Source organism: Salmo trutta, chromosome 12, assembly GCF_901001165.1.
Source record: "Salmo trutta chromosome 12, fSalTru1.1, whole genome shotgun sequence".
Classification (NCBI taxonomy): domain Eukaryota; kingdom Metazoa; phylum Chordata; class Actinopteri; order Salmoniformes; family Salmonidae; genus Salmo; species Salmo trutta.
In genome coordinates this window covers 1,284,905-1,306,106 of record NC_042968.1, presented here as the reverse complement: position 1 = coordinate 1,306,106, position 21,202 = coordinate 1,284,905, and the positions used below count along the sequence as shown (strand labels likewise).

Below are 21,202 nucleotides of genomic sequence, written 5' to 3'. Positions count from 1 at the left end.
CCCGCAGGCGGGCTGGGCCTTACCAATTTTTTACACTACTACTGGTCAGCAAATATATCTAAATGTGTTTATTGGGTTTCTACATTTGAAAACAAGGATGGTCTAATTTGGGCCATCATGGAGTTACAGTCCAGCCTTCCAACTTCTCCGGTCTCTCTCCTGTACTCCACAATGCCCATGAACCTTGGCACCCATGGTTGAACCCCATTGTTAATAACTCCCTTAAAATCTGGTCCCAATTCCGAAATCACTTCAGCCTTAAACAAGCAAGCGGCTTCTCTCCGTTAACATCTAATAATCTCTTCCCAGCATCACAGATTGACACGGCATTCCAGTTCTGGCATAGGAACAGTCTGGTGTTTTTCTGTGACCTATTTGTTGATAATACATTCGTCTCATTCGATACTCTGAGGGTTGACCATAATATTCCCAATGCCCACCTTAGACCTGTGTGATGGACAATTTAAAGAGGAGGAACTTTGAGGCAATTAAATCTTTTCAGTCTGGAAAAACACCAGGGCTTGATGTTATACCAGTAGAGGTATATCAGACCTTTTTTTTATGTACTCAAAGATCCTTTATTAGCATGTTTTAATTACTCCTATAAAAATTGTCACCTTTCAGGTACTCAACAAGGTGATCTAATTTCATTACTTTTTAAACAAGTATACAGATCCAGTCCATTTAAACTGGATGCCTCTTACACTTCAATGTGATGCGAAAATCCTGGTGAAATGCATAGCGCATAGAATAAAAAAGGTTTTACCAGATATTTTTCATTCTGATCAGACAGGCTTTTTACATGGACAATATATTGGAGATAATATGACAATTAATTGAACATTATGGAACATCAAAGATACCAGACCTGGTCTTTATAGAAGATTTTGAAAAGGCATTTGATAAAGTATGTCTAGAATGTATATATAAAGGCCTGGAGTACTTTAATTTCAGTGAATCTCTTATACAATGGGTTAAAGTTATGTACAGCAATCCCAGGTGTAAAATAGTAAATAATGGTTACTTCTCAGGAAGTATTGAGCTTTAAGAGTAAAACAAGGCTGTCCGTTGCCTCCATATGAATTTAATATGGCCATCAAAATGCTAGCTATTAAAATTAGATCTAACAAGAACATCAAAGGGTTATTAATCCAGAAGATAAAAAAAAAAAAAAAAAAAATGTCAATGTATGCGGATGACAAGTTCTTTTTTCTTAAATCCGCAATCTGGATCCCTGCAGTCTCATTGAAGATCTTGATCACTTTACTAGCATCTCAAGGACTAAACCCTAAGTATTATAAGTGTACCATATTAAGTATTGGATCATTAAAAGAAAATGTTTACACTACCTTGTAGTTTACCAATAAAATGGGCGGATGGTGAAGTAGACATACTTGGTATTCATATCTCAGAAAATATGAACACATTAGCTGCTAATAAGCATTTCATTTTTTGGGGGGGGGGGTAAATACAGGCAAATATATTGATAAGTCACAATTTCCTAGAGATTTACAAGGTTATCAAAACGGCACACATGGGTATGCCTACACGAAACACTTATTTTAAGTGTTTCTAAAATCCCCTACAGGAAAAATGAATGGTGGAAAAACTATTGGAACAATTTCATTGTTTGACCACTAGGTTTTATGGCTGATACTGTGGTGCACCGGTCAACTTCTATTACATCTCCACAAGCATAGTTACAGAATCAAAAGTAATTTAGTAGGATGTCCACAAGTGCATATGTTATAGCGTCTAGGGGTCCATTCCAGATTGGCCCAAAGCTCACCACCATACCTACCATTTAGGGTTCATTTGATTTAAAGTCTAGCCCAGTTTGTGAATCTGATTCCATGAAATGTACTTTGCATAAATGCTTTATTAATTCATGCTTGTTATTGAATTCTGTCTTGTCAAATCTAAAACACTGGAGCAGAGAGCTAAAAGAACAATTGTAGCTTTAGTCTCCAAACACATGGAGAAAGCACTGTAAATGGAGTCAATATGGATGGGATGGTTAAATTGGTCATTAAAATGAAGAATCAGCTGCTTCATTAAAAGTAAAGAGAAATGTTGAACTTTCCTTTGTCATGCGCGACATCATCAACTTAAACAGCACATTCAACAAGGGTTTAATTTCATATAAATATATATTTATTTCATTTGAGCAGCATATTATGTAGAGCAACATCACAAAAGCTTGTGTGGATTGAGATGCCTCGGGTAGTCTCTGTGGTTTTCCCCTGGAGTCTAAGGGGGGAGGTTGGGGTTGGCAACCCCCTTAGAGGGGGTGGGAGTGTGAGGACGAGGAGGCAGAGGAAGGCCGGGTGGGGAGTTGGAGCTGGGAGGGTGATTGGGGCTGTAGCGGAGGCTGCTGGGACATAGAGTTCGGGCTGCCCTCTTTGACCTCTGTGTCAAGCTGGGCGGGGCACTCGAAGTGGACGCAGTGGAACACCTGAGGGACAGAGAGGGGTTATAATACAGATTAAAATAATAAAACAACATAAGTGCTGTGATTTTCATTGTTTTAGAAAGTATGTTTACATTTGGTTACTTTTACAGCTATGCATGTCAAAGAATATTCAAAGATAAATGCACAACGCAGAGGACTTAAGGTCAAGAGGGAATTAATGATCAATGGAAATAGTTGTTTTTCTGTAATGGAGAACTGAAGAGTAATGGGTCAGAGACATGGGAGGAATTTCAGTGCGGGACTCATAGCTACATGTGCCAGGACAGCGGAGTCAATCACCACCTTCCGGAGACACCTGAAACCCCACCTCTTTAAGGAATACCTGGGATAGGATAAAGTAATCCTTCTAACCCCCCCCCCCCCTTAAAAGATTTAGATGCACTATTGTAAAGTGGTTGTTCCACTGGATATCATAAGGTGAATGCACCAATTTGTAAGTCACTCTGGATAAGAGCGTCTGCTAAATGACTTAAATGTAATGTAAATGTAAGTTCTTATTGGTTCAAATTGTCTATACATTGAGACTGAAACAAGATACTTGGTATTGGCCATTAGCCCAGTTTTATTGCAATTAATTGTAATTGGTCAACCACAGGCTAGGGTTGGGTTATAAATTATATCCTGTTACTTTGTTCTGTGGAGGAGAATCACTGAGGACAGGGAAGAATTGCCTACTTTCCAGCATAACTAAGATTTGTTCTCTTTGAATAAACCTATTTTTGTCCCCCTGATTTGCTTTGGGATCTGTGTTATTGAAGAATAACATCAACTGCTTACACATGTTAGATTGTTAAATGCTTTTCTACATGGTTGTGGTCAGACATCATATTCAAATGACCTGAGAAAGAAAGGCAGGTGTGTTACTTTGATATCAATGAAAAATTAGGTAGTATGTAGAAGGGAGAAAGGGTGAGCGAGAAAGAGGGGGAGGAATGGAAGAGGGAAAAAGAAAGGGATGGAAGACAGAGAAAATAAGGAAAGAGAGATCTTTGGGACACCATTAGGGGTGTGTGACTCATCAAGGTTCAGCTCACTTCCCGAGCCTGCTCATCTCTCCCCACCTCGTTGGATGTGTTGTGGGTCCCCACGATGCGCACAAAGGAGGCGGGGTGCTTGTCAAACACCAGCGTCTGCCAAGACCTTCAACACCAAGACAAACAATGTTGATATTCTTTTGTCCTCCAAGGAGGATGGTCCAATTAATAAATAAAATGTTGATATTTCTATGGTTATGTCCCGAATTGCTCTCCATTCCTTACAGGACTTGTTGGAAATAGGATGCTATGTGGGATGCAGTCCATCATATTATATTTGACAAAGTGTCCAATATAATGACAGCAGAGTAGTTGGATTTTGAACAAATCCATTGTTCAATCAATGTAAACAAAAAGCTTAGTCCTTAAAAAAAATATATATATATCTCAGTGAGTGACTCATTGTTGTCTTTTCTTGTTAAATTCTAGAGTTTTTACTTTACCTTTATTTAACTAGGCAAGTCAGTTAAGAACAAATTCTTATTTTCAATGACAACCTAGGAACAGTGGGTTAACTGCCTTGTTCAGGGGCAGAACGACAGATTTGTACCTTGTCAGCACAGGGATTCGATCTTGCAACCTTTCGGTTACTAGTCCAACGCTCTAACCACTAAGCTACCTGCCGCCCTGATCTGACCAACATGGTCATAAGCTTAAGTGGCTGTCTTTTTTTTTTTTAACGGCCAATCTAAAATGGTTAGATAAAATGCTACTCCTGCAACATTAAAGTAGTTGTAGAGCAGCCAAAACCTTGACAACCAAGAAGTAGGCTTGTGACAAGTATCGTGATACTCAGAAAAAGTGTGGCAAGGAAACCAAACAGAGGTCATAAAACTTTTTAAACATGAAGCAGATTTAAAATTTCTTCAGAAAAGCAGACCTAATGTTGGAAACTAACATTATGTTGAGTCACGTGTTTACTGTCTAAGCTATAGCACATACCATTTCACATAAAGCTGGGTTTTAAAAGGACCAAATAGTTGTCTGCTCGAGTTCATTTTTGTCACAAAAACGGGTATTTTCACAACCCTATTAAAAAAAAAAAAAAGGCTCCATTCTTTTTCCTTGTCCATGTTTCCCTACAGTGGAAACTTAGAATTTACAGTTGTCCACAAAAAAAAAAAAAAAAACAGTAAGCAAATAACAGAGACCAGCAGAGGAGAGACAAGAGAAGAATACATTGAAACAGGGGGATTCACATTCTCACCTGCAAGCCACTTTGGTACGGTCCACCACCTTGGTCCACTGCTGCTGGTTGGTGGACAGCTCGATGTAGTAACTGTAACTGCGGTTATCACAGTCCCAGAGCAGCAGTCTGTCCAGAAACACACAAACCATTGGACTGATGCCGAGGGCAGGGTCTCAGTCACTCCCCGTACCTGAGCTGGATGACAATGGCATCAACTCTGGCTAAAGTAGTGCACTGTATTAGTGCACTATATAGGGTGCCATTTCAGGCACAGCCCCCTTACCTGAGTGAGCCCAACATGTAGGGCTGGGCCAGTTGGATGACGATGGCCCCTGAGCCCAGCTGGTGGCAGGTGTAGCCCGAGTCCCAGTCGTAATTGGAGGTGTCCCCGTTGAGCAGGGCGTTGCGGCTCCGGCTCACACCCTCGATCACACTGGCCCCGCATGCGATGGTTGCCACGTTACGGTCAGGGACTTGAGTAGGGGGTGTTGAGGGAGAGGTGAGTGAGGGATTTGGCTAGTAGCTTAATCATCTTGGGCTATTAAGGCCCAAGAGGTTTCTTATATTAAAAAAAAAATTGTCTGGGAAACTGGGACCAAGTCAAGTACTGGAAGCAAATTCCCAAAGTAACAGAGTAGGAGTGGTGATATTTGATCCATTTTAGATCATAAGGAATAAGACATGGACAAGGAGGACCAGATCCTTGATCAGCACTCTAACAGAGACCTTTTGAATACATGTGCTGACTAGAAACATGCTTTTTAGTCCAGGAATAGGCTCAACATATACAGAACAAAAATATAAATGCAACATGTAAAGCGTTGTTCCCATGGTTTCATGAGCTGAAATAAAAGATCACAGAAATCTTTCATACACACAAGCTCAGCTCACACAAATATGTTCACATCCCTGTTCGTGAGCATTTCTCCTTTGCCAAGATTATCCATCCACCTGACTGGTGTGGCATGTCAAGAAGCTGATTAAACAGCATGGTCAACACAGGTGCACCGTGTGCTGGGACAATAAAAGGTCACTAAAATGTGCAGTTGTGTCACAGTTTTGTCACAAAACTGATCTGGGGACATTTTCAATCAAATCCCTAATAGAAAAGCTATGAAAATATCCCCAAGAACTGACAGAAAAACATCCTTACCCAGGAGTCCTTTCTCCAGAATGTATCGTCGCTGTGTGAACATGCACTCAAAGGCCACCAGGTGGAACACCTTGTTCACGGTGTTGTGTGTCCCCACAATGCGTACATACCTGTGAGACAAAACAGCTCATGAGACAAGTAGCCAAACTGTATGTATGCAAAGATACCATATCACACAAGTCTATAGGTGCATTATTATGCTAGACCATCATATTTAACCAAATATATCCACAGTTGTCATTTTACCCCCATTGAAAAATGTCAACTTCATTAATTTAACCTTCAATACCAATTCTTATTTACAATGATTTTCAAAATTCTCATTTATATCAGAGGGGGAAGCAAGTTTTTGCTTTGCGGTTCTGTGTTAGTTTACCTGCAGACACGCGCTGTGAAGAATAGACTCTGCCAGGAACGACAGAGTAACTTGGAGTGGTCCACTACACGCACCCAGTCCAGCTCATCCATAGACACCTCCACATAGTAAGAGTACGACCTAGATAGAGAGAAAGAGTGATGTACAGTATTACAAATCCATGCTTAGGGCCATACTAATTTCTTGACACAATCCAACAGATGCATTAATATATGGAAACAGAATCTATTAAAATCAATTTCAAAAGAAGAAAATGCAAGCAGAATAGTGAACTTTCAGACTGCCTAACAGGAATGAAGAATTTCACCCAGGTTTGAAATGTGTTACGGGGTTGTCTCTTTTGCAGTGGCAATGCAGAGATCAGATCTCAAATTGGCTGTAGAAGTGTTTGTCTAAGGAAACGCATTAATATCATGGAGATGTGCAATTACAAGAAAAAAAAAAGAAAAACCTTCACCACCAACAATTTGTCAATGGTATTACCTGCTGTCGCGGTCCCACAGCAGCAGGCGTACGTGGTTGACAATGTAGGGTTGGCCCAGCTTGACTTGGATGCCTGCACGCCCGTCCTCCTCAATGGGGTGCCGGGAGAAGCCGTGGTCCAGGTCATAGTTCTGCGTGTCTCCGTCCAGCAGCGCTGACTTCAGCTCGCCCTTCACCACCTGGGCACCGTGCTTCATGGTGGCAATGTTCTCCTCTGGGACTGGTGGGGGGGGGGGTCAAGGGGCACAGTTTAGGTCACTTTTGGTATCAGCTAGTGGTGTATTCAAAAGCATTAGAAAGAGGAAGCATAACCCAATCCTCACAGAAGATACCATCAGTTACCATCACTAATTGCTAAAAAAAATGCTACCCAGTTAATGCTCTTCACATTTACTAATCACTCTCTATACTGAACATGGTCCCATGTTTCATAAGCTGAAATAAAAGATACCATAAATTTCCTATACACACAGAAAGCTTTTTGCAAATGTTTTTCCCCCCACAAAATTGTTTACGTCCCTGTTAGTGAGCATTTCTCCTTTGCCAAGATAAACCATCCACCTTACTGGTGTGGCATATCAAGAAGCTGATTAAACAGCATGATAATTACACAGGTAAACCTTGTGCTGGGGGACAATAAAAGGACACAAAAAATGTGCAGTTTTGTCATCCAACACAACGCCACAGATGTCTCAAGTTCAGAGTACGCAATTGGCATGGTGACTGCAGGAATATCCACCAGAGCCATTGCCAAATAATTTTGTGTTTCTTTCCCTTCCATAAGCCACCACCAACTTCATTTTAGAGAATTTGGCCGTACGGCCAACCGGCCTCAACCTCAGACCACGTGTAACCACACCAGACCAGGACCACATTCGGCTTCTTCACCTGCGGGATCATGTGAGACCAGCCACCCGGACAGCTGATGAAACAATGTGCTTGCACAACCGAAGAATTTCTGCACAAACTGTCTTAAACCGTCTCAAGGAAGCTCATCTGCGTGCTCGTAGTCTTCACCAGGGTCTTGACCTGACTGCAGCTCGGCAACTTCAGTGGGCAAATGCTCACCGTCGATGGCCACTCTACTGTACCGGGCAGATGCGTGTATGATGTTGTGTGGGCGAGTGGTTTGCTGATGTCAACATTGTGAACAAAGTGCCCCATGGTGACAGTGGTGTTATGGCATTGGCAGGCATAAGCTACAGACAACGAACACAATTGCATTAGGAGTGGGACAACATTCCACAACCACCAAACAGCCTGAGCAACTCTACGCGAAAGAGATGCATCGCGCTGCATGAGGTAAATGGTGGTCACACCAGATAACTGGTTCTCTGATCTACGCCCCTACCTTTTTTTTTAAGGCATCTGTGACCAACAGATGCATACAGTGAGGGAAAAATGTATTTGATCCCCTGCTGATTTTGTACGTTTGCCCACTGACAAAAAAAATGATCAGTCTATAATTTTAATGGTTGGAGACTGGCTAGGCCTGGAGGTCTGGAGACTGAGAATGTGAAGTTTACTGTCGGTGTAAACAAAATGTTCTACAATGAGTGATACAATCTGAGTATGGCTAGGCTGGCTAGGCCACTCCAGGACCTTAATGTGCTTTTTCTTGAGCCACTCCTTTGTTGCCTTGGCCGTGTGTTTTGGGTCATTGTCATGCTGGAATACCCATCCACGACCCATTTTCAATGTCCTGGCTGAGGGAAGGAGGTTCTCACCCAAGGTTTGACGGTACACGGCCCCGTCCATCGTCCCTTTGATGCGGTGAAGTTGTCCTGTCCCCTTAGCAGAAAAACACCCCCAAGCATAATGTTTCCACCTCCATGTTTGACAGTGGGGATGGTGTTCTTGGGGTCATAGGCAGCATTCCTCCTCCTCCAAACACGGCGAGTTGAGTTGATGCCAAAGAGCTCCATTTTGGTCTCATCTGACCACAACACTTTCACCCAGTTGTCCTCTGAATCATTCAGATGTTCAGACGGGCATGTATATGTGCTTTCTTGAGCAGGGGGACCTTGCGGGCGCTGCAGGATTTCAGTCCTTCACGGCGTAGTGTGTTACCAATTGTTTTCTTGGTGACTATGGTCCCAGCTGCCTTGAGATCATTGACAAGATCCTCCCGTGTAGGTCTTAGCTGATTCCTCACCGTTCTCATGATCATTGCAACTCCACGAGGTGAGATCTTGCATGGAGCCCCAGGCCGAGGGATATTGACAGTTCTTTTGTGTTTCTTCCATTTGCGAATAATTGCACAAACTGTTGTCACCTTCTCACCAAGCTTCTTGGCGATGGTCTTGTAGCCCATTCCAGCCTCCCTTTAAGAGTGTGCTCCTAATCTCAGCTCGTTACCTGTATAAAAGACACCTGGGAGCCAGAAATCTTTCTGATTGAGAGGGGGTCAAATACTTATTTCCCTCATAATGCAAATCAATTTATAACATTTTTTTGTTGTTGTTATTCTATCTCTCACTGTTCAAATAAACCAACCATTAAAAATATAGACTGATCATTTTTTTTGTCAGTGGGCAAACATACAAAATCAGCAGGGGATCAAATACTTTTTTCCCTCACTGTATGCATCTGTTGGTCACAGATGCCTTAAAAAAAAAGGTAGGGGCGTAGATCAGAAAACCAGTTATCTGGTGTGACCACCATTTACCTCATGCAGCGCGATGCATCTCTTTCGCGTAGAGTTGCTCAGGCTGTTTGGTGGTTGTGGAATGTTGTCCCACTCCTAATGCAATTGTGTTCGTTGTCTGTAGCTTATGCCTGCCAATGCCATAACACCACTGTCACCATGGGGCACTTTGTTCACAATGTTGACATCAGCAAACCACTCGCCCAAACAACATCATACACGCATCTGCCCGGTACAGCACGGCCGGATAAAAAACGTACCCGATTTAAACTGGTTACTACTCTTACCCAGAAACAAGAATATGCATATAATTATTGGCTTTGGATAGAAAACACCCTAAAGTTTCTAAAACTGTTTGAATGGTGTCTTTGAGTATAACAGAACTCATATGGCAGTGCCAAAACCTGAGAAGATTCCATACAGGAAGTGCCCTGTCTGACAATTTGTTGTCCTTCTGTTGCATATCTATCAAAAATACAGCATCTGTGCTGTAACGTGACATTTTCTAAGGCTTCCATTGGCTCTCTAAAGCCGCCAGAAAGTGGAATGGGGTGTCTGCTGTCTCTGGGCAAAGAACAGCAGCAGAGTTTGTGAGTGGTCAGCCTGGGGACAGTGAGACTGAGATGCGCAGTCACAAGACTACTCCATTTTTTTTCTTTCAGCCTTCGAATGAATACAACGTTGCCCGGTTGGAATATTATCGCTATTTTACGAGAAAAATAGCATAAAAATTGATTTTAAACAGCGTTTGACATGCTTCTAAGTACAGTAATGGAATATTTAGAATTTTTTTGTCACGAAATGCATTCGCGCGTCACCCTTCGGATGGTGACCTGAATGCACGAACAAAACGGAGCTATTTCAATATAACTATGGATTATTTCGAACCAAAACAACATTTGTTGTTGAAGTAGAAGTCCTGGGAGTGCATTCTGACGAAGAACAGCAAAGGTAATCCAATTTTTCTAATAGTAATTCTGAGTTTAGTGAGTCCCAAACTTGGGTGTTAAAATGTACTGAGAATATTGCAAAATGTGCTTTCGCCGAAAAGCTTTTTTAAATCTGACACCGCGATTGCATAAAGGAGTTCTGCATCTATAATTTTTTAAATAATTATGTATTTTGTGAACGTTTATCATGAGTAATTTAGTAAATTCACTGGAAGTTTGCGGTGGGTATGCTAGTTCTGAACATCACATGCTAATGTAAAAAGCTGGGTTTTGATATAAATATGAACTTGATTGAACAAAACATGCGTCATCTGATGAAGATCAAAGGTTAGTGCTGCATTTAGCTGTGGTTTTGGTTTTTGTGACATATATGCTTGCTTTGAAAATGGCTGTGTGATTATTTTTGGCAGGGTACTCTCCTGACAAAATCTAATGTTTTGCTTTCGCTGTAAAGCCTTTTTGAAATCGGTCAATGTGGTAAGATTAACGAGAGTCTTGTCTTTAAAACGGTGTAAAATAGTCATATGTTTGAGATATTGAAGTTATAGCATTTGAGGTATTTGTATTTCGCACCACGCGATTCCACTGGCTGTTAACTAGGGTGGGACGCTAGCCCATAGAAGTTAATGACTTGGAGAAGATCTGCAAAGAGGAGTGAGACAAAATCCCTCCTGAGATGTGTGCAAACCTGGTGGCCAACTACAAGAAACGTCTGACCTCTGTGATTGCCAACAAGGGTTTTGCCACTAAGTTATGTTTTGCAGAGGGGTCAAATAGTTATTTCCCTCATTAAAATGCAAATAATTTTATAACATTTTTGACATGCGTTTCTCTGGATTTTTTTGTTGTTATTCTGTCTCTCACTGTTCAAATAAACCTACCATTAAAATTAGACTGATCATTTCTTTGTCAGTGGGCAAACATACAAAATCAGCAGGGGATCAAATACTTTTCCCCCCTCACTATATCTGTATTCCCAGTCATGTGAAATCCATAGATTAGGGCCTAATGAATTTATTTAAAATTGACTGATTTCCTTATATGAACGGTCACTCAGTAAAATCTTTGAAATTGTTACATGTTACGTTTATATTTTTGTTCAGTGTAATTTCAACAAGTTTACACACCACCACAGTTTTGGCAAAGATTGATGTCCACGTTTAATAGTGTAATTATGGCTGGATAGTTGACCAGTTACTCACTGAGCATGCCTCGGTAGTTAAGGTCCATGTCGCGGCTCTCCGAGCGCGTCTTAATGGCGTCGAGCAAGTTGTCAGGACTGAGGAGGCCAGAGGGCCGCACCACATTTAGCATCTCCATCAGGCTCATGAGGGGCAGGCGCACTGCCGACATCACTTCCTGCGCTGCCACCTCGTTGTTACAGTTGTGCCGGCACCAGCGGCACAGCGCCTGGAAGATGTCCCGCTCGGTGGCGGCAAACGAGTCTCGCTGCACCACAGCCAGAAGAGCAGTCTGCAGAGGGGGAGAAAGGACATGGACCCTTTTCATCTAAATCCATCAAAACATGCTTTCATCCATCCACCGTAACATAGCGTCATCTTTTATCCATCCATGCATCATACTTTCATCCATCCATACCGTCATCATAACTTCTTTCAACTGTTAGTTTGTCCAGCCATCCATCTCATCATGCCTTTTCAACTTCTTTCATACAGTTTTACCTTTTATCCATCTGTCCATATAGAGCACTTTATTACTAGGTATTTCCACATCACCCTTCCCTTCCACATTTGCCACTGTCTCACCTTAGAGAGAGTGAGGAAGCAGTCTGATGCCAGCACCTCGGGCGCCTGCCGGTCCATGTAGGCGCAGCACGCCTGCGCCAGGCCCCCCAGGCAGTAGAGGCTGGCCACATCGTACACCAAGCATACATTCTGCGTGTGCAGCACCGTGCGCAGAAAATCACAGGTGCTGTCCTCTAGTGGCTGGAGGCCGTAGCGGTGCGCCAGGCCCAGGAAGTCCAGTAAAACGTCCTCGCGGGCCGTACTCAGGCTCGCCCGGCCCGTGTACAGGTACTGCAGGAGCATGGAGAATGCCTCAGCCTGCGTGTCCTCCAGGGGCACCTCGGCCTGGGGCTGGGACTCCTTCATGCCATTAAAGAGCATGGCTCTGTGGAGGGATGGAGGGACGCTTGTCAGGTTTGTGTAAAGGGGTAGGGAGCTGGGTGCACCTTCAACCTGAAGAGCTATGGGAGGATTTCAACCAAGCACTGCAGCACCTGATTCAAATAGGCTTGTTGGGTCAATCTCGAATGGATACATTGGTTAAGATACAAGGACATGTGTCATGTTCCTTAGGCACCAAACAAACAGGGAGGGATTACCTTGACTAATTGGCTAGAACGCGCTAATCTCCATGCCCTAAATGAACACAACCCAGCCTTGCCTACTCATGGTTTAGACTTCAGAGACAGTGACTAAAGTAACCTGTAGTCACTAGTAGGGTTGGCACAATTACCGTATAACTGTGTTACCAACAATTATGGATGAAGACCGTCATAAAAACAAAATAAGCCTCATAACAGCTGACAAAGCAGACAGCCGTGATTTGTGTGGTTGAGTCAGTTTCTGCTGTAACATGGACTCTACACTAACATGGACATGAAATGTTGTTGCTCCTAGCTGAAACATGCAAGATGTTGTTGCAAACAAGTCTTTGGATGCCTAGGCATCGCCCCTCTCCTGCAGCAGCACATGCAGTCATGAACAGAGGAGAGGATAAAATGTGAGTCTTCAAAAAAAGTATTACGGTAACCGCAGTAATTTGGCTGACCAATAACTGTCCCAGCCCTAGTTACTAGTTACCTGAAATATTGGCACCGTGACGCCAAGATGACCCGGTGGGCAGGGAAGCGCTTCCCCTCGACAACAAATGTGACATCACTGTACTCCTCGCCAGACACCAGAGCGCCCAGGTGCTCCGACAGCAGGTGCAGATGGTCTATCTCTGACACCGAGGTCAGTGACCGCAGGGGGTGGCTGTTACTCATGGCACACAGCAAGACGGCGCCGTCACATCTGGAGCGAGAGAGAGGAGTAATTTTACATTCACTGCTTGTTTTTCAATGAATTTCAGTTTAAATCAAAGCCAAGTCGCGTGACTAACTGGGTTAGAGAATGTTATTGAACACATTCTTGGCATTGGTATCCGAGATAGGCCTATAGGCTACAAAGCGATCAGAATTCTTGAATGAGTCACTGATTATTCAGAACCACACCTGCAATTTGGATTTCATGCACAGTATGGCCATTTCCTGAAAAGTAACAATTAGGTTAGGTTAATCTAGGCCTATAAGACACCACCTTTACTAATTAAAGTGTGTCAAGGGCTCCAGAAAGTCAGTCTCAAGACAAGAAAGTAACCTTGTTATTGAGGAAGTAGCTGCCGTTAACAAAATTCACTTGTCAAACGTACAGCAGATCATGCTACTCGTGCAGTTCAAGTACTGATCATTTGGCAATGATACAAGGGGTGTGAGATGGCAATGATGACATAGCTATCTGATGGAGAACGTACAGTAAACTTATCACAGCCATACCACAGATAGAACAATGAGACAGACATTTCACTGGATCTATAACTGAAGCATCCGGTTGGAGTTTCCACTCACTACCAAATATGGTGATGCAAAGAAGCCCAGTGGGCAGCAAGTGGGAGAAGATGGATTAAGATAGATGTCGGCCAATATTTTGCCAATCTTCTCATCGATGAAACATTTAATCTCCATACAGTTTTCTGTTTCCCAAAACCAAAATCTGTAACAGAGTGGACTGCGTTTTGAAAACTTTACCCATTACCAAAGTAAAAAAAAAAATTTTTTTTAAATGAGTTTAGGAGTGCAAGGCTAATTGAGTTATTGCACACGTGCACTTCAGAGTAGGCGTTCCCTAACAGAAATATGCAAATAAATGCTAGAACACGCCAATAGGATCCCACTAGCTCATGCTTGGCTCTGCCCACTATAATTAATTTGCAACCATTGGAAACAGGCTATGGTCTATCTTGGATTAGTTCTAAATCACTTTGACCATACCAACTGTTAGTTAACTAGATATCAAATTGTTGACATCAACATTACATTAGCTACCTGACACTGTTCTAGATAACTTGTGCTACCTAGCTGGTTTTTTTTGTATTGCGTCACACAAACATTGTGCAAAACACCACAACAAAAGCACATGCATAAAACCAGAGACACACAAAAAAAGCATTTTACACTATAGACAAGTTACATTGACAAACACTAGATACTTTGATCATTTGCGATTTATACCTAGGGATGTTAAATAATATAGTAAAATCAATGCCAAAAATATTTTTAACCTCTCTGGGGTATGTGGAACGCTAGCGTCCCACCCGTGGGACACACTATTCAACAGCCAGTGAAATAGCAGGGCGGCAAATTCAAAACAAAAATCTCAAAAATCTCAATTCAAATTTCTCAAACATACAACTATTATATCCCATTTTAAAGATACACTTCTCGTTAATCCAACCACATTGTCCGATTTCAAAAAGGCTTTACGGCAAAAGCATAACATTAGATTATGTTAGGACAGCACCTATACAAGAAAAACCACAGCTTTTTTCCAAGCAAGGAGAGGCGTCACAAAAACCAGAAATACAGCTAAAATTAATCACTAACCTTTCATGATCATCAGATGGCACTCATAGGACTTCATGTTACACAATACATGTATGTTTTGCTCGATAAAGTTCATATTTATATCCAAAAAGCCCATTTTACATTGGCGTGTAATGTTCAGAAATGTTTTGCCTCCAAAACTTCCGTTGAATGAGCACATCAATTTACAGAAATACTAATCATAAACGTTGATAAAATATTAAACTGTAATTCAAAGAATTATAGATACACTTCTCCTTAACTTCTTGGGGCTATGTGGGACGCTAGCGTGCCACCCGTGGCGCACCCTATCAACAGCAGGTGCATTTCAAGAGCGGCAAATTTGAAACCAAATAAATGTCAAAATTCAAATTTCTCAAACATACAACTATCTTACACCCTTTGAAAGATAAACATCTCCTTAATCTAACCACGTTGTCCGATTTCAAAAAGGTTTTACGGCGAAAGCATAAAGTTAGGTTATGTTAGGAGAGTACATTGACAATAGCTGTGTGTAATGTATTGTCAATTCAAAGACAGGCGTCACCAAAACCATAAAATCAGCTAAAATTATGCACTAACCTTTTGCAATCTCCATCAGATGACACTCCTAGGACATTATGTTAGACAATGCATGCATTTTTAGTTCTATCAAGTTCATATTTATATCCAAAAACAGCGTTTTACTATGGCGTTGATGTTCAGGAAATCGTTTCCCTCCAATAACCGGCAGTCAAGTCATCACAACAAAATAATTAATTAATATTAGAAAACATTGGTAAAATATTATATTGTCATTCAAAGAATTATAGATTTACATCTCTTGAACGCAATCGACTTGCCAGATTTAAAAATAACCTTACTGGGAAATCACACTTTGCAATAATCTGAGCACTGCGCCCAGAAAAATACGCTTTGCGATACAGACTAACCGCCATGTTGGAGAGATCTAAAATCGAAAATACTATGTAAATAATCCATTACCTTTTGATTGTCTTCATCAGATGTCACTTCCAGGAATCCCAGGTCCATAACGAATGTAGTTTTGTTCAAAAAAGCTCATCATTTATGTCCAAAAACCTCCGTGTTGTTAGCACATGATCTAAGCCAGCCGGACTTCACTTCACGAACGGAAAAAATATATTTACGTTCGTTCAAACATGTCAAACGTTGTATCGCATAAATCATTAGTGCCTTTTTTAACCAGAACATGAATAAAATTCAAGTCGGACGATTGGGTTCTCTTTTAAAACGTATTGGAACGAGAGTACCCAACATCAACTCGCGCGCCAGGTGTCTAATGGGCCATCACCGTTCCAAGGCTCTTGTTCGGTCAGATCTCACAGTATAAGACTCAAAACACTTTGTGAAGGCTGGTGACATCTAGTGGAAGCAATAGGAAGTGCCAAAACATTCCTCAGCCCCTTTGTTTTTCAATGGCATAGGCTTAAAGTCAATTCAACACATCAGGTATCCACTTCCTGTCAGAATCTGTCTCAGGGTTTTGCCTGCCAAATTAGTTCTGTTATACTCACAGACACCATTCAAACAGTTTTAGAAACTTTAGGGTGTTTTCTATCCATATATAATAAGTATATGCATATTCTAGTTACTGGGTAGGATTAGTAACCAGATTAAATCGGGTACATTTTTTTATCCAGCCGTGAAAATACTGCCCCCTATACCATAACAGGTTAATGCAACCGCTGTGTCAGATTTCAAAAAAACTTTACAGCGAAAGCACACTTTGCAATAATCTGAGTTCAGTGTTCAGACACGAAACCAAACCCGCCATTTTGTGGAGTCAACAAAACTCAGAAATTATATTATAAATATTCACTTACCTTTGATGATCTTCATCAGAATGCCCTCCCAGGAATCCCAGGTCCACAATAAATGTTTGTTTTGTTCGATAAAGTCCATCATTTATGTCCAAATACCTCCTTTTTGTTCACGCGTTCAGTCCACTACTCCAAATGCAGGAAGCGTGCACAAAATGTCACGACGAAAAGTTAAGTTATATTTACGTTCGTAGAAATATGTCAAGCGATTTATAGCATCAATCTTTAGGACATTTTTAACATAAATCTTCAGTAATATTCCAACTGGACAATTCCAATGTCTTCAGGAAAGGAACACAACCAACGCTCGTGTGAGCGCGCGCCTCTGAGCTCATGTCATTTTCTCACTCATCAACTTCCAGGCCCTCTTGTTTGCTCCATATTCACAGTAGAAGCATGAAACAACATTCTAAAGACTGTTGACATCTAGTGGAAGCCTTAGGAAGTGCAAAATGAGCCCTAAGTCACTGTATTCTGTATAGGCAATCACTTGAAAAACTACAAACCTCAGATTTCCACACTTCCTGTAAGGAATCTTCTCAGGTTTTTGCCTGCCATATGAGTTCTGTTATACTCACAGACATCATTCAAACAGTTTTAGAAACTTTAGTGTTTTCTATCCAGATCTACTAATAATATGCATATCCTACCTTCTGAGCCTGAGTAGCAGGCAGTTTAATTTGGGCACGCCTTTCATCCGGAAGTCAAAATACTGCCCCCTTCCCTAGAGAAGTTTAAAAAAAATGTACCCATTAAGTACATTTTATGTATTAAAAGATTAGGAGACAGATTAAAGGATTTTTAAGACTCAAGACAATTGAGACAGATTGTGTATGTGTGCCATTCAGAGGGTGAAAAATATTTAAGTGCTTTTGAAAGGGGTATGGTAGTAGGTGCCAGGCGCACAGGTTTGTGTCATTCTCAACAGTTTCCCGTGTGTATCAAGAATGGTCCACCACCAAAAGGACATCCAGCCAACGTGACACAACTGTGGTGTCAACATGGGTCAGCATCCCTATGGAATGCTTTTGACGCGAGTCCATGGCCTATCGAATTGAGGCTGTTCTGAGGGCAAAAGGGAAGGTGTTCTTTATGTTTTGTACATTCAGTGTATTACACATTGTCTATCAGGAATATCAATGACCCCTGTCATTTAGTATCTGCTTTAGAAATTAAAACTTCGCCTTTAAAATTGTGGGCTAGAATGGCAACCCCCACTGAATGAAGAGAGCCGTTCGCTAACCATGTCATTGACATTTCCAAAAAGTATTGTCTTCCGAACATGAATGCGTCTCTTGTACAAAAATAAGATACGCATCGCAGTCTTTCCAAAATACAAAATAGTAACCAGATTCAAATCCATTAAAAGTCAAATAAAATAAGAGAAATAAATAACTTATCTGGGATTAAGTGATTAAACGGTTTACAAAAAAACTCGCTAAACGGAATGCAAAACACGATTACCACCATCCGTTTTATTTTTGACTCCCAAGGCGATGGGCAAAATCTACAGCATTATCCATGTACTTCTTTCAAAGCTCAGGTGCCACATTCAGGCTGATATCACCTTTACATTTTCGTTGGTCTCTTCTGGAACCCCGTTTCTTGACAACTTGAATCTCGCTAAATGCAACATTCACAGACGCATAATGCGTTCTCCTTTACCAACTTCTCCAGGTTGTCAGCCCTCTCGTCTATTTTAACCGCGTAGTTCCTTGGATGATGTTCGCATGCAGATCATAAAGGGCGATATCATTTCGCTTCATCTTGTGGGCAGAGCTTTATTTGGGTCTGTTCACTGCGATATCCGAGTCACTTAAAACTCCTTCCGCATCAGTAAGCATTTCGTCCTCAGATGAGTCAGGGCCAAGGGGATGTCTGTCGAGTAATCATGTTCAGTAACTAGGCTAGCTAACATTTCTATTCTTGACAGCATCCTTGTGGCTAGCTTAGCCTTCTTTACATTTTCGTCTTGCAACATGTTAGAAGGTTCTTTCGACTAATGGAGGAATTGCTTTATAGTCTTAGTTTTAAAGTTTTTTCATGGATTCCCCAAAAAAGTTTGAGGGATATTAAAGTTTAAATTAGGCGCACACGGTTGTTGCGACTGCACTTGTCGCCATCTTGACGTTAGTCACCCCATAGTTAGTTCAACTGAGGTCGCTTCCATCTAACGTTAATTAGCCAGTTTATTTATCACTGACCCTATTAAATAGCCATACGCCACGGGAGGCTTAGCGATGTAAAGTTACCAGCGTTAGCCAGCTAGTTCTGGTTAGCTAGCTTGCTCTGCTAACGTAACAAGCAAACAAAATCGATTTCCTTACCTGAGCTAAAGTCGTTATTTTGTCTGCCCCTTTCAAGTGACAGCACCTTCTTTTAGCAAACCTGAACTGTCAGTGGCAAACGTCAAATAACATAGATGCAAAATCAAGCACAGGGATTTCAGTTGCAAACAAGTAGCTATGGATGCTAACCGGATGTTGTTAAGTAACGAAATGCGGCAAATACGTAATCAGTCATTTATGAGCGCCTCTGTGGCGAGGACACATACATATCCTACCTAACAGCAAAATGTGTGCTCGTAAAAAATCTTTCTAGAACTAAAATTAATGCATTTTTATATTTGACTATAAAGCATTTTGAAATTGAATCAGCTAAAATATTGTAAATAATATTTTGTAGATTAGCTAATTGTTTTTCTTTTACCCTTATTTTACCAGGTAAATTGACTGAGAACACATGAATTTACAGCAACGACCTGGGGAATCGTTACAGGGGAAAGGAGGGGGGATGAATGAGCCAATTGGAAACTGGGAATGATTAAGTGGCCATGATGGTCAGATTGGGAATTTTAACCAAGACACTGGGGTTAAGCTATCCCTCTAGTGGTGTGGGGCTGTGCTTTGGCAAAGTGGGTGGGGTTATATCCTGCCTGTTTGGCCCTATCCGGGGGTATCATCGGATGGGGCCACAGTGTCTCCTGACACCTCTTGTCTCAGCCTCCAGTATTTATGCTGCAGTAGTTTGTGTCGGGGGGCTAGGGTTAGTTCAAATCAAATGTATTTGTCACATACACATGGTTAGCAGGTGTTAATGCAAGTGTAGTGAAATGCTTGTGCTTCTAGTTCTAACCATGCAGTAATATCTAATAAGTAATCTACCAATTCCACAACAACTACCTTGTACACACAAGTGTAAAGGAATGAATAAAAATATATAAATGAGTGATGGCCGAATGGCATAGGCAAGATGTAGTAGATGGTATGGAGTACAGTAAATACATATGAGATGAGTGTTGTAGGGTATGAAAACATATAAAGCAGCATTGTTTAAGGTGGCTAGTGATACATTACATCAGGATGGCAAGATGCAGTAGATGGTATAGTGTACAGTATATACATATGAGATAAGCAATGTAGGGTATGAGAACATTTTATAAAGTGGCATTGCTTAAAGTGGCTAGTGATACATCTAATTACATCAAGATGCAGTAGATGGTATGGCGTACAGTATATACATATGATATGAATAATGAAGGTTATGTAAACATTATCTAATATAAATAGGCAAGTGATATACATTTTAGTCATTTAGCAGACGCTCTTATCCAGAGCAACTTACAGTAGTGAATGCATACATTTCAAAAAAAATTATCCGTACTGGTCCCCCGTGGGAATCGAACCCACAACCCTGGCGTTGCAAACACCCTGCTCTACCAACTGAGCCACACAGGACCGTGATTACATCAATTTTCCCATTATTAAAGTGGCTTGAGTTGAGTCAGTATGTTGGCAGCAGCCACTCAATGTTAGTAATGGCCGTTTAACAGTCTGATGGCCTTGAGATAGAAGCTGTTTTTCAGTCTCTCGGTTCCAGCTTTGATGCACCTGTACTGACCTCGCCTTCTGGATGTTAGCGGGGTGAACAGGCAGTGGCTCGAGTGGTTGCTGTCCTTGATGATCTTTTTGGCCTTCCTGTGACATCGGGTGGTTATTTTCCTGACATCACACTCCGAGGGCCCTCACCTCCTCCCTGTAGGCCGTCTCGTCGTTGTTGGTAATCAAGCCTACCACTGTAGTGTCGTCTGCAAACTTGATGATTGAGTTGGATGCGTGCATGGCCACGCAGTCGTGGGTGAACAGGGAGTACAGAAGAGGGCTGAGAACGCACCCTTGTGGGGACCCAGTGTTGAGGATCAGCGGGGTGGAGATGTTGTTACCTACCCTCACCACCTGGGGGCGGCCCGTCAGAAAGTCCAGGACCCAGTTGCACAGGTTATATCTGGAGTATTTCTCCTGTCTTATCTGGTGTCCTGTGTGAATTTAAGTATGCTCTCTCTAATTCTCTCTTTCTTTCTCTCAGAGGACCTGAGCCCTAGGACCATGCCTCAGGACTACCTGGCATGATG

At 41.7% G+C, this 21,202-nt stretch overlaps 1 protein-coding gene across 6 annotated transcripts; it reads right to left on the bottom strand.

The window, feature by feature from the left end:
- Nucleotides 1-2,131: 2,131 nt before the first annotated feature.
- Nucleotides 2,132-19,300, bottom strand: LOC115202801 (BTB/POZ domain-containing protein 9). Of its 6 annotated transcripts, XR_003880063.1 has the most exons (12): nucleotides 19,119-19,300; nucleotides 13,131-13,343; nucleotides 12,072-12,435; nucleotides 11,508-11,778; nucleotides 6,709-6,928; nucleotides 6,226-6,345; nucleotides 5,850-5,959; nucleotides 4,980-5,169; nucleotides 4,715-4,822; nucleotides 3,508-3,613; nucleotides 3,251-3,311; nucleotides 2,356-2,455 (listed from the first exon to the last, which is right to left on the bottom strand). XR_003880063.1 is itself a non-coding variant. In XM_029766833.1 (11 exons), the coding sequence occupies exons 2-11, from the start codon at nucleotides 13,313-13,315 to the stop codon at nucleotides 2,282-2,284; spliced, it is 1,848 nt and encodes a 615-aa protein (XP_029622693.1). In that variant the 5' UTR covers nucleotides 13,316-13,343; nucleotides 19,119-19,299; the 3' UTR covers nucleotides 2,132-2,281. The 6 variants fall into 6 exon arrangements, 5 of the variants coding, with proteins under 5 accessions (XP_029622693.1, XP_029622694.1, XP_029622696.1 ...); XM_029766833.1 differs by lacking the exon at nucleotides 3,251-3,311 and having other exon boundaries at nucleotides 2,132-2,455; nucleotides 19,119-19,299; XM_029766834.1 differs by lacking the exons at nucleotides 3,251-3,311; nucleotides 19,119-19,300 and adding an exon at nucleotides 18,359-19,047 and having other exon boundaries at nucleotides 2,132-2,455.
- Between the last annotated feature and the right edge of the window lie 1,902 nt (nucleotides 19,301-21,202).

Excerpts from the sequence above, each read along its gene's own strand:
- LOC115202801 (XM_029766833.1), bottom strand. The coding sequence starts at position 13,315 with ATGAGTAACAGCCACCCCCTGCGGTCACTGACCTCGGTGTCAGAGATA. Across the intron at positions 11,779-12,071 it reads GCTTCCTCACTCTCTCTAAG|ACTGCTCTTCTGGCTGTGGT; the intron begins GTGAGACAGTGG and ends CCCCCTCTGCAG. Across the intron at positions 4,823-4,979 it reads TACATGTTGGGCTCACTCAG|ACTGCTGCTCTGGGACTGTG; the intron begins GTAAGGGGGCTG and ends GTTTCTGGACAG.